Consider the following 12,450-nt stretch of genomic DNA (forward strand, 5'->3'; position numbering starts at 1 on the left):
TGGAGACCACCGTCCTATCAGGATCTCAGGTTATACTCTCACAATCACTTCCACAGTGTTTGGAGCAGGCCACAGAGGCACTGCTGAGGCAGCTAGACAAACAGCTCAAGATGAGGAGCAAGGGAGACTGCTAGTGGTGCACCTTGCCAGGGACACCTGCCACCCCAGGCAGCCAGAGACCCTCTAAACATGGCACCCAGGACAGAGGTCACTCGGCAGGTTTGGCCGTGCTCCTTGTGGTGTCATCTGTGGCCTGATCCTAGGTGAGTCCCTTCCTGGCGGTTCAACCAGGGAGGTCCAGTTCACAAGGTATTTTACCCATGGAAATAAATTTAAAAAACAAAACAATCTCAGCATTTGGGAAGCAGAGGCAGGAGGATCAGGAACTCAAGGCCACACTGTCTATACAGTAAGTCCTAGGTCAGCCCAGTCTATGATGCAAGGCTCTGTCTCAAAAGCCAAATGAAACCCCCACACCTCCAAACCCAGAACCCCTAAAACTAAGGGCTGTAAGCATGGTTCTCTTAGGCCCCGCTCCATGACTCACACCATGTCCTCCTGAAACATGGGTGGGTGTCCAGAGAAGAGGTGCTCCACACCACAAAGGCAGAAGTGTGGAAGGCGAAGAAGGGGGCAGTGGGGAGTAGAGACAAGTAATTAAAATCGAGAGGGAAAAAATGCCATTGAGGATCCCCTGACTATGATCAGGAGACACAGCAATGGCTGAGGCTGGCTGGAGAAGCCCAAGGTACCACAAACATCCCACAGGAAAGGACAGAGACAATGGGGTGATGCGGAGCAGGGGAGGTGGCTGGACAGTGGCTACAGGGAGCAGCACTGGGAACTGCTTAGCAAGTGTGATGCCCTGGACCCCTTCTCCAGAAAGAGAAACAGAAAAGTGCCTGCTAGGATCCTGTCCCTCACAGCAGCTTCTCACAATACATAAACATCACGCCTAATACACAGAAACACCCAATTAGCAGCTGGCCTGCTGCTCCTGTGGAACCTTAAGACTTGGCCTGGTCTGCACACTCTGGGGGCTATGACAGCTTGAGGCCTGGTATGCATTCTGGGGGTATGACAGCTTGCGCCTCTTTGTTGGTAACTGAGGGTCTCTGGCAACAGCACTAACAGTCCATGCAGACGTGCGAGCCTCAAGTGCGGGTGAGTGCTGGGGGCTTCTTATGCGCTGGCCAGATGTTGACAATTTCGGCGAACTCTGGAATCGAGAGTCTGGATTTAATTTTCTCAAGTCCTCCATCCAACTAGGAACAGCTGCACCAGCTTTCATTGGAGATACTCTGACACACGAGGTCATCTTCACCCGCTGGGGTGACATCAGGCAATACTTCTGATAAAGTCTGTCAAATTCTTTTTTAATCTCATCATAGCGATTCTTCCCACAGCCCTGAGGGCCTATCCATGGTGCTAGGATCGCCTTACTGGGTAGTACTGCCTTTCTGATTGGTCCAGAATTGTGTTCTTGAAGAAAAAGGCCAGACATCTGCTGGAAATGGCCTGGGTTTTTTAAGGGGCTGTCCTCTGACAGTGACGGAGAGAGATGGCTCCTTGGCGGACATCTATCTGCTTTGACAGACATTTCACTTGGGTCTTCAAAAGCTGCCTGTGACTTTGCCTTTTCTCTGTTAAAAGGTAAACTCAGCCTATGGGTTTCTATGCCCTGGGGGCTGCCTAGGCTCCTACAACCACTTCTGTTCACGTCTGTAGACCAGGATTCTGAGGGGACAGCTGGGTGATGCAGTTTCCCAGAAGGCAGGCAATATTCCTGATGAAGTTTGTCAAATTTGATTTCGGTCTCCCTATACTGCATCTCTGCTAGACTTGGACGCATTCTTGGTCTGGGAACTATTTTAACAGGTGAAATCAGCCATTGTAATGCCTCCACTCTGTTTTCCCGCTCAAGAAGGCACACTGTGTTCACGTCTGAAAACTTCTGAGGCATCACCTGGAGCTCCTTCCAATCTGGACTGAATTTATGGACTTGGAGTTTGCTTCTTTCAACATTTTCCCGTTTCCAGCCTGTCTTGTGGGGGACAATATTCAGTAAGTTCTTGCGGTCACTTAATATTTTGGCCTCTTTCCCTGGCTCTGAGCAGGGCACGGGACTCTTCTTGGAGCTCCTCCTGAAGGGCTTGCTCTGGTGACAGTATGTCTTGTTCTTGTGTGCCCAACCCCTGAGGGAGGGCCTCCTCCTGAGCTTCCAGTTCTGGTTGATGTGGGTCTTGGTGGAGATGATGCATGACGGCTTTGAGCTCAATAGCCTACTCATGGAATGCATCATGCCCTCATACAGATCGCTGATTGTCACACTGCAACTGTCATCAACGTCAAAGGACTGGCTGCTTAAGCTGTTGCTGGTGGTCCCTAGTAAGGAGAAACTGTCATCTCTAAGCACAAAAGTCATGTCTGCTGGACAAGAGTTCGAGGAACCCTGGTCTCTGGAGGATGAAGTGGACACTTCAGGACCAAAGCTCTTTTTGGAGATAGTATCCTGGCATCCTGGGAGAAAAACAGAGTCAGAGTAAAGCATGACTCAATCCACCCATAGCTACCTCCAGGTCAGGGAGCTTAAGCATGAATCACAATCATGATAGTTTAAAACAGCACAAATGAAATAAAACCCCAGAAATGTTAAGGAATGGACTTTTCTGGGAAGACATGACTCTGGCAGTCAAAATTAGATTTCTACTCTTCACCCCAGCTTTGCAAAAGGAATCTTCTTCCCTCACACTGCTTTGAGATGGCTGTGGGCTCAAAAGCCAACACAACACACACAGATGAAAACTTTAAAATTAGAAAAATTCTATCAACATTAACATTTCAGTAAGAAACACCAACAAAGGGAACTGAAAAGATGACTTAGTGTTTAAGAGCATCGGCTGCTCCAGAGCTCAGCTCCCAGCACCCTGACTTGGCAACAGACAAATGGCTTTGCCTCCAGCTTCATGGGAATCTGATACCCTCTTCTGGCTTCTGTGGTCTGTGGCAGCTGAAGACAGATGGACAGACAGACAGAGAGACACACACACCACAGCAAAAAAGCCAATAAGTAGCTCTAACCCCTGACCTCTAGAGGGATGGTTGGGAAGCCATGTTCCTGTGCCACTTACAGCTATGACTTCTGCATTACACGAATTGTTCATGGATTTCAAAAGGTAAAATCCAACAGAAAAGGCCCAATGGGAGCAACTCAAGAAGGTGACTCCATGAAAGATGACATCGAGGGCAACTCAAGAAGGTGACTCCATGAAAGATGACATCGAGGGCAACTCAAGAAGGTGACTCCATGAGAGATGACATTGAGGGCAACTCAAGGAGCTGTTAAACGCAGTGGGTGCCACCTGAGTGAGTCTACTATTAAGAGGACAAAAAAGGCTATGAAGGACATTGTGGGTCAATTGGTAAAATTTTATTGTTTCTGCCACATTCTAAACTTGCTATACTTATGGAGAACCACCCAGTTCTTGGAAAGTACATGTGAAACATTTAGGAATACAACATATGTGAGCCAAATAAATATATACTGCTTGCATGCATACATGTCTGCCAGGGAGGGTCAGTGAAAAAAACAATGATGCATGTTACCCAAGACATACAGACAAATGGCCATTATTTACTCTTAATGTTCGAACTAGTAAGGTCAAAGAGATATATAGCAAATGGTATCATGACTACAGGGGAAAACCAGCTCATTAAGAAAATCTGTGGGATAGCCTGGGCTACAGTGAGACTATTATGAAGCACCATCATAGGTGGTGTCAAGGGTCTCAAGTTTCCAAAGATGAAAGACACAGTTCATGTAAAATTACTCCCTCATACTCACCAGGGGCTGGTGTAACAGGTGTGGTCAATGAAGGAACCCGAGTCATGAGTGTGTCTCTTCCATCTCCCTTCTCCACATTCTGAAATCAGAGACAGTGATCATCAGAGTTTTGGATGCTCAGACTTCAGCTTTATGGAACTAGGTTCTCCCTAAAAACACATTGCCCTTGGATGGTGTCAGTTATTCCCACTTCAAAACTAGTGTGCACCATAACATGACAGTGGCTGGTAAATCTTCAGGCCAGAGTGAAGGAGTGATCCAAAATATGACAACTCTGCCCACAGAGCCACAGCCACCTTTCTGGCAAGTACTTCCTGACTGCCATCTTTTCCACCATCACACTGGGATTAGTCAGAATGTTCACGGGATTTGTAGATGGTGAGCAGAGGCTAGATCAACTTGGGTCTAATTCCAAACCTTTCCTCAGATCAAGTAAAAGCCAGGATGACACATGCTGTGCTAGGTGAGGACAATGCACTCATAGGACAGTACCTGAGGGACCCCAAACACAGGCTTCAGCTGGCCACCATGAGAGGAAGAAGTGCTTGCTACTTGACACTACTCCTTAGGCATTTGCCATTAGGGTACTAGGAGCCCTTTGTCCTATCAAAGATGCTGACAGAACTTGGGAAACTGGAGGTGACATCTTCAGGGGCCCCTCCAACTCCAACTGTCCTAGTTAGTGTTAGCTATTAACTTGACGTAGCCCATAGTCACCTGAAGAGTCTCAACTGAATAAATAGCGTTTTTATCAGGTGGTTTGTGGGCATGTCTGTGAGGGACTGTCTTGATTAATAACTGGCAAAGGAGGGCCCAACCCACTGTGGGTGGCATCATCCCATGGCATGTGGTCCTGGGCTGTAGAAAGAAAAAGCTTTGAGAAAGCAACTGCTGTGAAGCAGAGGGCATGTGTGCTGGGAGAGAGGCCATCCCTGCAGCCGTTCTCCTGCCTCCTTTTCACTCACCTCAGACCAGGTGCAGCAGGCTGGGGATAGGAGAGGAGGCTGCACCAAGAAAGGTGGGGGCTGCTACTTCCTCAACTGTGCAGCTAAGAGCTGGAGCTGCTCTTGGAGTCCCTGGCCCCCCTGGGTCTAAGCTATCCCAGGACAGTAGACAAGTCACCCCCAGCATGACTCCTATCTCCTGAACTTCCCTGATGCTACCTAGGGCCATGGGGTATTCACTGAACAGAAAGTCTGATAGCACAAGAAAAGTGTGGAAATAATTACTGAAATCTATTCACAGGCTCTGAGGACAGCAGAGAATCCTTACAGCACCCCAATTTGTTTTTAATGTCTGGTCAAGTCTTAACACACACACACACACACACATACACACACACACACACACACACACACACACACACACACACACACACACACACACACACGTTACCTTAAAATACTCTGCACCTTGAAGCAGTATATCCAAATCTAAGCTTGTCTCCGCACTGCTGCTTTCTGAGGCTGGAAATAGAGAACATTTCAGTGCATGAAGCATCTCATAGGCAGTTTTTTTTAAATTGTATTGTATTGTATTGCATTGTACTGTGTGTCTACAGTAGAGACTGTTGGTTCAAGAATGTTTCCCTGGAGTGGGAAGATGGCATACTGCTCTTCCAGAAGACCTGAGTTCAGTTCACAGCATTCTCACAACCACCTGTAACTCCAGCTCCAGGGGAATCTGATGCTTTATACACATAATTTAAATAAAATAAATCTTCAGAAAAAGAATGCTCCCCTTACGCCGGTGACTGCCAGTAGCCCAGGCCCTGAGCAGAAGGACACGTGACTACGCAGTAGGAGCAGCAGACTCTCCAGTTCGATGACCTCTGACGTGAGACACTCTATGACATTCATCCAGCAGACCCAACTCACAGGGACAATGAGAGTCTCTACTGGCTGCCTAACAGTCAGGCGCTGGGCTACTGGACAGTGAATGTGGCTAATCAGGCTGAGGAACTGAGCCTTTAACCTACAGCTCACTAACATCCCTGGAGTACACCCAAGGCAGCGCTCAAGGAACCATTTTGAGCAGCTTCAAGCAGTCGGGGAGGCATGGGCCTAAGAGGTTGTGGAGTCAGGATCTGGGTTAACACAGTTAACCCTGCAATCATCATCATCATCATCATCATCATCATCATCATCATCATCATCTCCTTACTTTCACTTGAGGAAATACAAAAAGTTTGCTTCCCCCCAATCCCCCGCCCACTTTTTTTGCGACATGGACTATGTAGGCCATGGCTGGCCTGGAACTCACTATATGGACCTAGCTGGCCTTGAACTCAGAGCCCCACCTGTCTTTGCCTTGCTAGTGCTTGCCCTAAAGACATGCACCACCATGCGGGGCTCCAGACCAAGTTCCAAGGCTAGACTCTGTAGCCAGAATGAACCAGGTGAAGAACGCCTGGTCAGTGGGAGCCCAAGGTGGCAGAGGGGAGCACCTTTCTGTACTTTGGCTAAATGTTGACATTAGTGCACAGACAGGCATGGCTCTCCATCTTTCAAGGACCCAGAAGAACATAGCAGGGAGTTTTATAACTTAGGTTTTAAAGATACTGCTTAGCAATCTAGACAAAGCATTAACAACGAAAGCCCTCATCTGTGTACTGCTGTAGTGGAGACAGGCAGGCCTCTTCCTAGCTGCTTTCTCCAACAAGGTGACACTCACCAACTCCGAGGACTTGTGTGCAGGGCTGTAAACACTTGCTGCCTTCTGGAGCTTGCCCACTTAACCTGTCAATCACGGTCACAGAAGGGTCCTTGGGGTATAGAAAAAAAAAATCAAGAAATACCAGCTTGATTAAGTAACAGTGCATTTTAAGTCACTATTTACCAATCCATTCACAATCCTTGCAGACACACAAGAGAACAGGAAGATTCACAATGATCTTCCTGTATATGCTTAACGAAGGGCCTCAAGGCTCCCAGAATTCCCCTGGTCATAGAGAGAATGCAGCAGTATTCAGGAGCCCACAGGGCTGATCTGGAATTTACATGCATTATAGTGTTTATGGCCACTGCAGTTCCTGCTGGGTGGAGCCAACAGCCACTCTTCCAGGGAGGCTACTCCTGCTTTCTAACACTAAGGCACCGACAAGTGCTTATTCAACACAGAAAGCTGGCTGCAGGATTAGAAGCCAGCAGGGTGAGCAATAGTCCTTTCAGGTGCTAGTTCCACGGCCCAGGAACCTGAGGTGGCCAAGCAGCACCAAATTTACTGAATCCTGACCCCCTGGACGCCACTGCAAGCCGAGACCTCAAAGTTCTCAGCTTAAGTTTTGTGGCATTCAGCGTCTGAAGGGCAGAACTTTTGACACACATGGAAGCAGCCAGCTCTCAGCAAACATCTGCTGCTTGTTTGGCACCTGCAAAGTGAGCCCATGACAAACCAGTGGAGAGGAGTGTGTCCACCCTAATGGAGGGCCTCCCACAGTCCTCAGATTGGCAATCTTGGGGCCAGGATAAATACTTGGTCTTTGGGAGAAATCACCAAGAATAAACCCCAGTATAATTGTGTGTGTGTGTGTGTGTGTGTGTGTGTGTGTGTGTTGGGGGGTGGGGTTGTTCCCCAGCTGTAACCACAGGCTATGCATGACCACACTTCTAGCCTTAAGAATAGCTCTAGCATTTCTACAAACCCCAGGCAGAGGGCCTTCTACATTGTAAATAATGTTTTTTGGTTTTTGGTTTTTTTTTTTTTGCTACCAAGACTACCATTCTAGGAGTGGGGAATGGCACAAGGACCAGGACAGGCTGCTCCTCGAGGACCATGCAGTGGGCTCTATAAACCAATCCATGGACTATATCTGATGGCTTCCCTCATGACAGAGCTGAACAACAATTAACAGACATATGGCCAGCCATCCTTAAGTATTTACATCTTTACAGACAAAGCATGCCAACCTTGATTCATAACAAAGGTACACGGGCCAAATGCCCTGGGACTAATCAGCAGTTTTTAAAAATGAAACTGTGGACCATGGTTGTAATTCCAGCATTAAGGAGGCCGAAGCAAGAATCATGAGTTTGAGGCCAGTCTAGGTTACACAGTGAGTTCCAGGTTAGCCTGGGCAACAGTGTGAGACCCTGTTTCAAAATACTCAAAAAGGCAACTAGATTATAGTTGTGAAGGTAAAGACAAGAGTCCCCTCATATCTTAAAAGCATAAGAGGTGCATTAACTAAAAAAGGCACCATGATTACATGGCACAACAGTCTAGCTAACACAAGCGTTCTATTCACCAAGGAAGCTTAACTTCAGAATTGCTACTAATGCTGTGTAACCTTAATCTTGATGTTCCATTCTGGTTAACAGGTTTCCCCAGCAACCATGGTTGCCTGAGACTCAGTTAGACCAAACAGCCTTACACTAATTACCAGAGCAAAGGGTCACACACTGTCTCACCGCAGGAAGGCAAACTATGTTGATGCCATCCAGGAAAACACGATCAGACCACTAGTTGTAAAGCCCTGGCACTAGGAGACCCTCCTTCTAGAGGCAGAGAAAGGCAGAAGGGCGCGTCATTCCACACTCCGCCCACCCCCCACACCGTTTCCTGGTTATAGAGAAGGAGAAGATGTATTGCTTTTTCTCAAAGGAAATAAGGACTCAACAAAGGAGCTCCAACTGGCCTTGCTTAGCCTGCAGGTCCCTGAGCTGGTCCAGCACCCGTGCAGGGAAGTCTGTTGTTACGGCCCGTGGACTGTGAGGGAGAAACTGTAGCATATGGAGACAGGTAATGGAAGAGACACTTCTCAGTTTTATCTCCAAACAGGAGGCTCACCCACACTACAAGTGCAGCTGTTTTGTCAACACACCACAGCGATGACGCATCAAGGCAGAAACTTGACAGAAAATACCTGGGTTTGTTCCTTGTTGCTTTCCTTTATCAGCTTTCCTCCCCAGACTCTCAAGCCTAAGGAAACAAAGATGACAGCTGAAGTAATCGGAAATGCTCAATTTCTGCTTATAATGCACTGACGGAAAACTAAACTGAACGGCATAAGAGGCGCACACTAAAAGCTTCCAGGCTTTGAGAGTGCTGTTGCTCAACTTTGTGAAGGAGAAAGTTTTTTAAAACTAAGAGGTTGGGTGTTCGCTTTGGCAGTACATATACTAAAATTGGAACGATACAGAGAAGATTAGCATGGCCCCTGAGCAAACTCGTGAAGCGTTCCATATTTTCGGGGCCTATCTCAGAAAACTGGGAATAGGGCTTCCTCAAGACCCAGCTATTCCACTCCTTGGAATATACCCAGAAGACGCACCAGCACACAACAAGGACATATGCTCAGCCATATTCATAGCAGCCTTATTCATAATAGTCAGAACATGGAAATAGCCTAAGTGTCCCTCCGTAGAAGAATGGATAAAGAAACTGTGGTACATTTACACTATGGAATACTACTCCGCTATTAAAACAAGGAATTCCCGAAATTTGTGGACAAATGGATTGAACTAGAAATGATCACAATCAGTGAGTTAACTCAGAAGCAGAAAGACTCAAATGGTATATACTCACTTATAACTAGACACTAGCCCAAGGGACATGTCTCATGAAAGTCTTCACCTACCAGGAAAGTGGGATAGATGTGAGGACATCCTCTTGGGACTCTAGGTGAGAGAAGTATGAGAGAATGGGGAAATAGAAGGATCCAGAGGGTCCTAGAAACCTACAAGTAGAGCATTATGATGGGCAGATCTGGGCCCAGGGGTTCTGCACAAACTATGACACCAACCAAGGACAATACGTACAGTAAACATTGAACCCCTACCCAGATCTAGCCGAGGGACAGGACATTCTCCACAGTTGAGTGAAGAGTGGGGACTGACTTTCACATGAACTCTGGTGCCCCATATCTGACCATGTCCCCTTCACGGGGAGGCCCATTGGCACTCAGGGGAAAGATAGCAGGCTACCAAGAAGAGACTTTATACCCTATGATCATATACAGGGGATGGAGGTCCCCCTCAGTTACAGTCATAGTGGAGGGGAATAGGGTGAAAGTGGGAGGGAGGAGGAATGGGAGGATAGAAGGGATGGGATAACAATTGAGATGTAGTATGAATGAACTAATAAATAAATAAATTAAAAAAAGAAAACATTAAACAAAAAACAAAAAAAAAAACCAAAAAACAAAAACCTAAGGTTGGACAAAGTTGTCATTAACAGCAATCTCTCCTACCCAGAAGGTAGCAGCTAAGCCAATTCTACCACTAACCTGAATGGCTAAGTATGTCTTACATTCCAAACACATACTACTCTTAAAATATGTATTTATGGGAAGGCATATATATCATATACATCTTACGGAGCAAGCATTTCTATGGGGCAACAGGCTCATCCTGGGAGTCGGACTTTCCTAGGGCAATCTAGTTGTACAGTGCAGAAAAGAGTATGTACAGAGAGGTCCCAGAGTTCATTGGAACAGCTCTATCACTTAGTAGCTAGCAGAACTTGTACAGTATACTCAGTCCTTTTAAATTTCCTGGAAAAATACAAGTTACTTAAAAAAAAAAAAAAAGGTGGGTTTGGAGATTTGAGATGGCTGCATTATCACAGAAGCAGAAAAAAATTTTTTTTTACATAGAACCCTCTATGCTCCAGATTTTTACCAAGGACATATCGCTTAGTACTCAAAAACTCATCTGCATGTAATTCCTACACCTCTGTGCTCCCTGCCCCCAAAGCCCACAGGACAAAGACTTAACCACGTTCACTGTAGAGACAGACACAGGAAGGAAGAGGAGAGTTCAGAGGACTAGCCCAGGCTCTCTGCTCATGCAGTGGAGTCAGCTTGGGAATTCTGGGAGGTCTGACTGCACTTGACCCCTGTACCACTGAGCCTCTCCAGGAGACAGCGATGCTTGAGTTAATAGGCTCACAGTCAAAGCAAGGCTTTGCTGCTCTGGCTGAGTGGCCCTCTCTGTGGAATCTACTTTAACTGCACTTACATTGCAGGTTTGAAACTGAACTCTACAACACTCCCAAGTGCAGGCACAGGTGAACTGAAAACACACAAAAGTGATTCCTTTCCAGCTGTCTCCACCACAATCATTGCAACAGCTCGGCCTTACTCTATGCCTGAATTCAGTTCACACTATATTGCTTGGAGAGGTCAGATGCAACTTAGGAAAGGCCATGCCAAAAAACAGTCTCTCAGAATAAGTAACAGGACGAGGGATTCGTGGCATGAATCCAAGCTACGAGCTTGCTAGGACACATCTATTAAATGACAGATGCAGCCCTAGGTGTCTGTGTGCTAGCCTGTTTTCAGGGAGGGCTACTATATGCCAACTTGTGATGGTCTCAAATGTTTCAAGATACCTCACTGCTGTTCTCACATAAATGACATCAAGTTTTCACTGACCAAAGTGAGTGTTATTCATGATAGATGGAACTGTCCAAAACATCCCAGACACCCTTTCATGAACAGCCACAAGGACAAAGAGAAGACTACAGACAGACAGACACTAAGGACTTCTATATATTACTGTGTCCCATTTCCACACAGAGCAAAAGCAACCTGATGCAGTGCTATTCAGTTTCTGCCTGTGTAAAAATTTCACCCAACATGTCTCTTGAAAAGTCAAAAAAAGACCAAGGGCAAAGACTGCACAAAAGAATGGGTCCTATGCAGGCTTGACAGCCTGTGATCAGATTTTATTTAGTAAACAAAGACAGACGTCAGGGATGAGTCTCAGAGAAGGAACTGACCTCATCAAATACAAACACAAATACAAATACAAACATACTCCAGTTGAGAATCCGTGAGGTTTAAGGCTGTCCACAACATTAAATAAGATGGCTTATGGGAGGCAGAGAGACGGGACCGTCCAAAACAGATGCGTCCAAGTTATACAGCACAGCCCATGAGCGCCGAGCAGTACTCGGTGCTGTTCCAACAGCTCGACAGGCACTCTGGTGACTGTTAAACACACCCGTAAGCAGAGCCTGTGACTGTCTACGCCCTTCTTAGTCTACAGTACACAATTAAGGTCGGGCATCCACGCCAGGCACTTTAAAAATCAGGCTGCATCTGCGTCTCTAGGCATTCCCTTTAGAAGAAACGACTTGAAAACCAGCAATTCACACAGATGCAAGGTCCCTATGTGGGAGGGGGACAAGTGCTGCGCTGCATATTCTAGATCCCACTATTGTAGTACACTGCGAACAAGGAAGAAGGCTCCGTACCCTGGGGCGTCTCGTAGGTCAGCGTGGACATTTCCACCAACGGGTCGTCCTCAAAGGGCTGGTTGTACTGCGGGGAAGGAAGAGTCGGGTCAGACCCCTGAGCGCTGGATTCTCCGCTCGCCTCGCCCTCCCCGCCTCGGCCATCCCCAGCCCACCTTCGCTATCAGCCGCTGCATGTACGTCTGGAAGCGTCTCCTGCTTTCCTTGAGATTCTGCAGCAGCCGGCGTTCCTGCAGACCCTCAGAGTCCATGGCTACCGCCCTTCACCGCCAAAGCGCAGCAGCGCCCAAGTCCGCGCACAGATCGAATGTGGCGCCCCCAGCGCTGATAGGCCCTTTCAAATATATTTACGCAACGGATCCCGCCCGGGTTTCCGGCCGCCACGCCCAGGGAGCCACTTCCGGCGG

General features: G+C 47.2%; 1 protein-coding gene across 1 annotated transcript; it reads right to left on the reverse strand.

Annotated features, from left to right (window-relative positions):
* Window positions 1-849: 849 nt before the first annotated feature.
* Window positions 850-12,388, reverse strand: HJURP (Holliday junction recognition protein). The gene is made up of 7 exons (XM_084779688.1): window positions 12,199-12,388; window positions 12,044-12,110; window positions 8,709-8,764; window positions 6,518-6,608; window positions 5,240-5,310; window positions 3,845-3,923; window positions 850-2,520 (listed from the first exon to the last, which is right to left on the reverse strand). The coding sequence occupies exons 1-7, from the start codon at window positions 12,292-12,294 to the stop codon at window positions 977-979; spliced, it is 2,004 nt and encodes a 667-aa protein (XP_084635814.1). The 5' UTR covers window positions 12,295-12,388; the 3' UTR covers window positions 850-976.
* Window positions 12,389-12,450: the final 62 nt, after the last annotated feature.

The sequence above is a fragment of the Acomys minous genome, assembly GCF_964271855.1.
Source record: "Acomys minous genome assembly, chromosome: 4".
NCBI classification, from domain to species: domain Eukaryota; kingdom Metazoa; phylum Chordata; class Mammalia; order Rodentia; family Muridae; genus Acomys; species Acomys minous.

What these genes read in the sequence shown, in the direction of transcription:
- HJURP (XM_084779688.1), bottom strand. Translation starts at nt 12,294, where the DNA reads ATGGACTCTGAGGGTCTGCAGGAACGCCGGCTGCTGCAGAATCTCAAG. An exon ending in TGCAGCGGCTGATAGCGAAG is followed by an intron (nt 12,111 to 12,198) that starts GTGGGCTGGGGA and finishes CCTTCCCCGCAG; the next exon opens with TACAACCAGCCCTTTGAGGA. An exon ending in GACCTACGAGACGCCCCAGG is followed by an intron (nt 8,765 to 12,043) that starts GTACGGAGCCTT and finishes TTGTTTCCTTAG; the next exon opens with GCTTGAGAGTCTGGGGAGGA.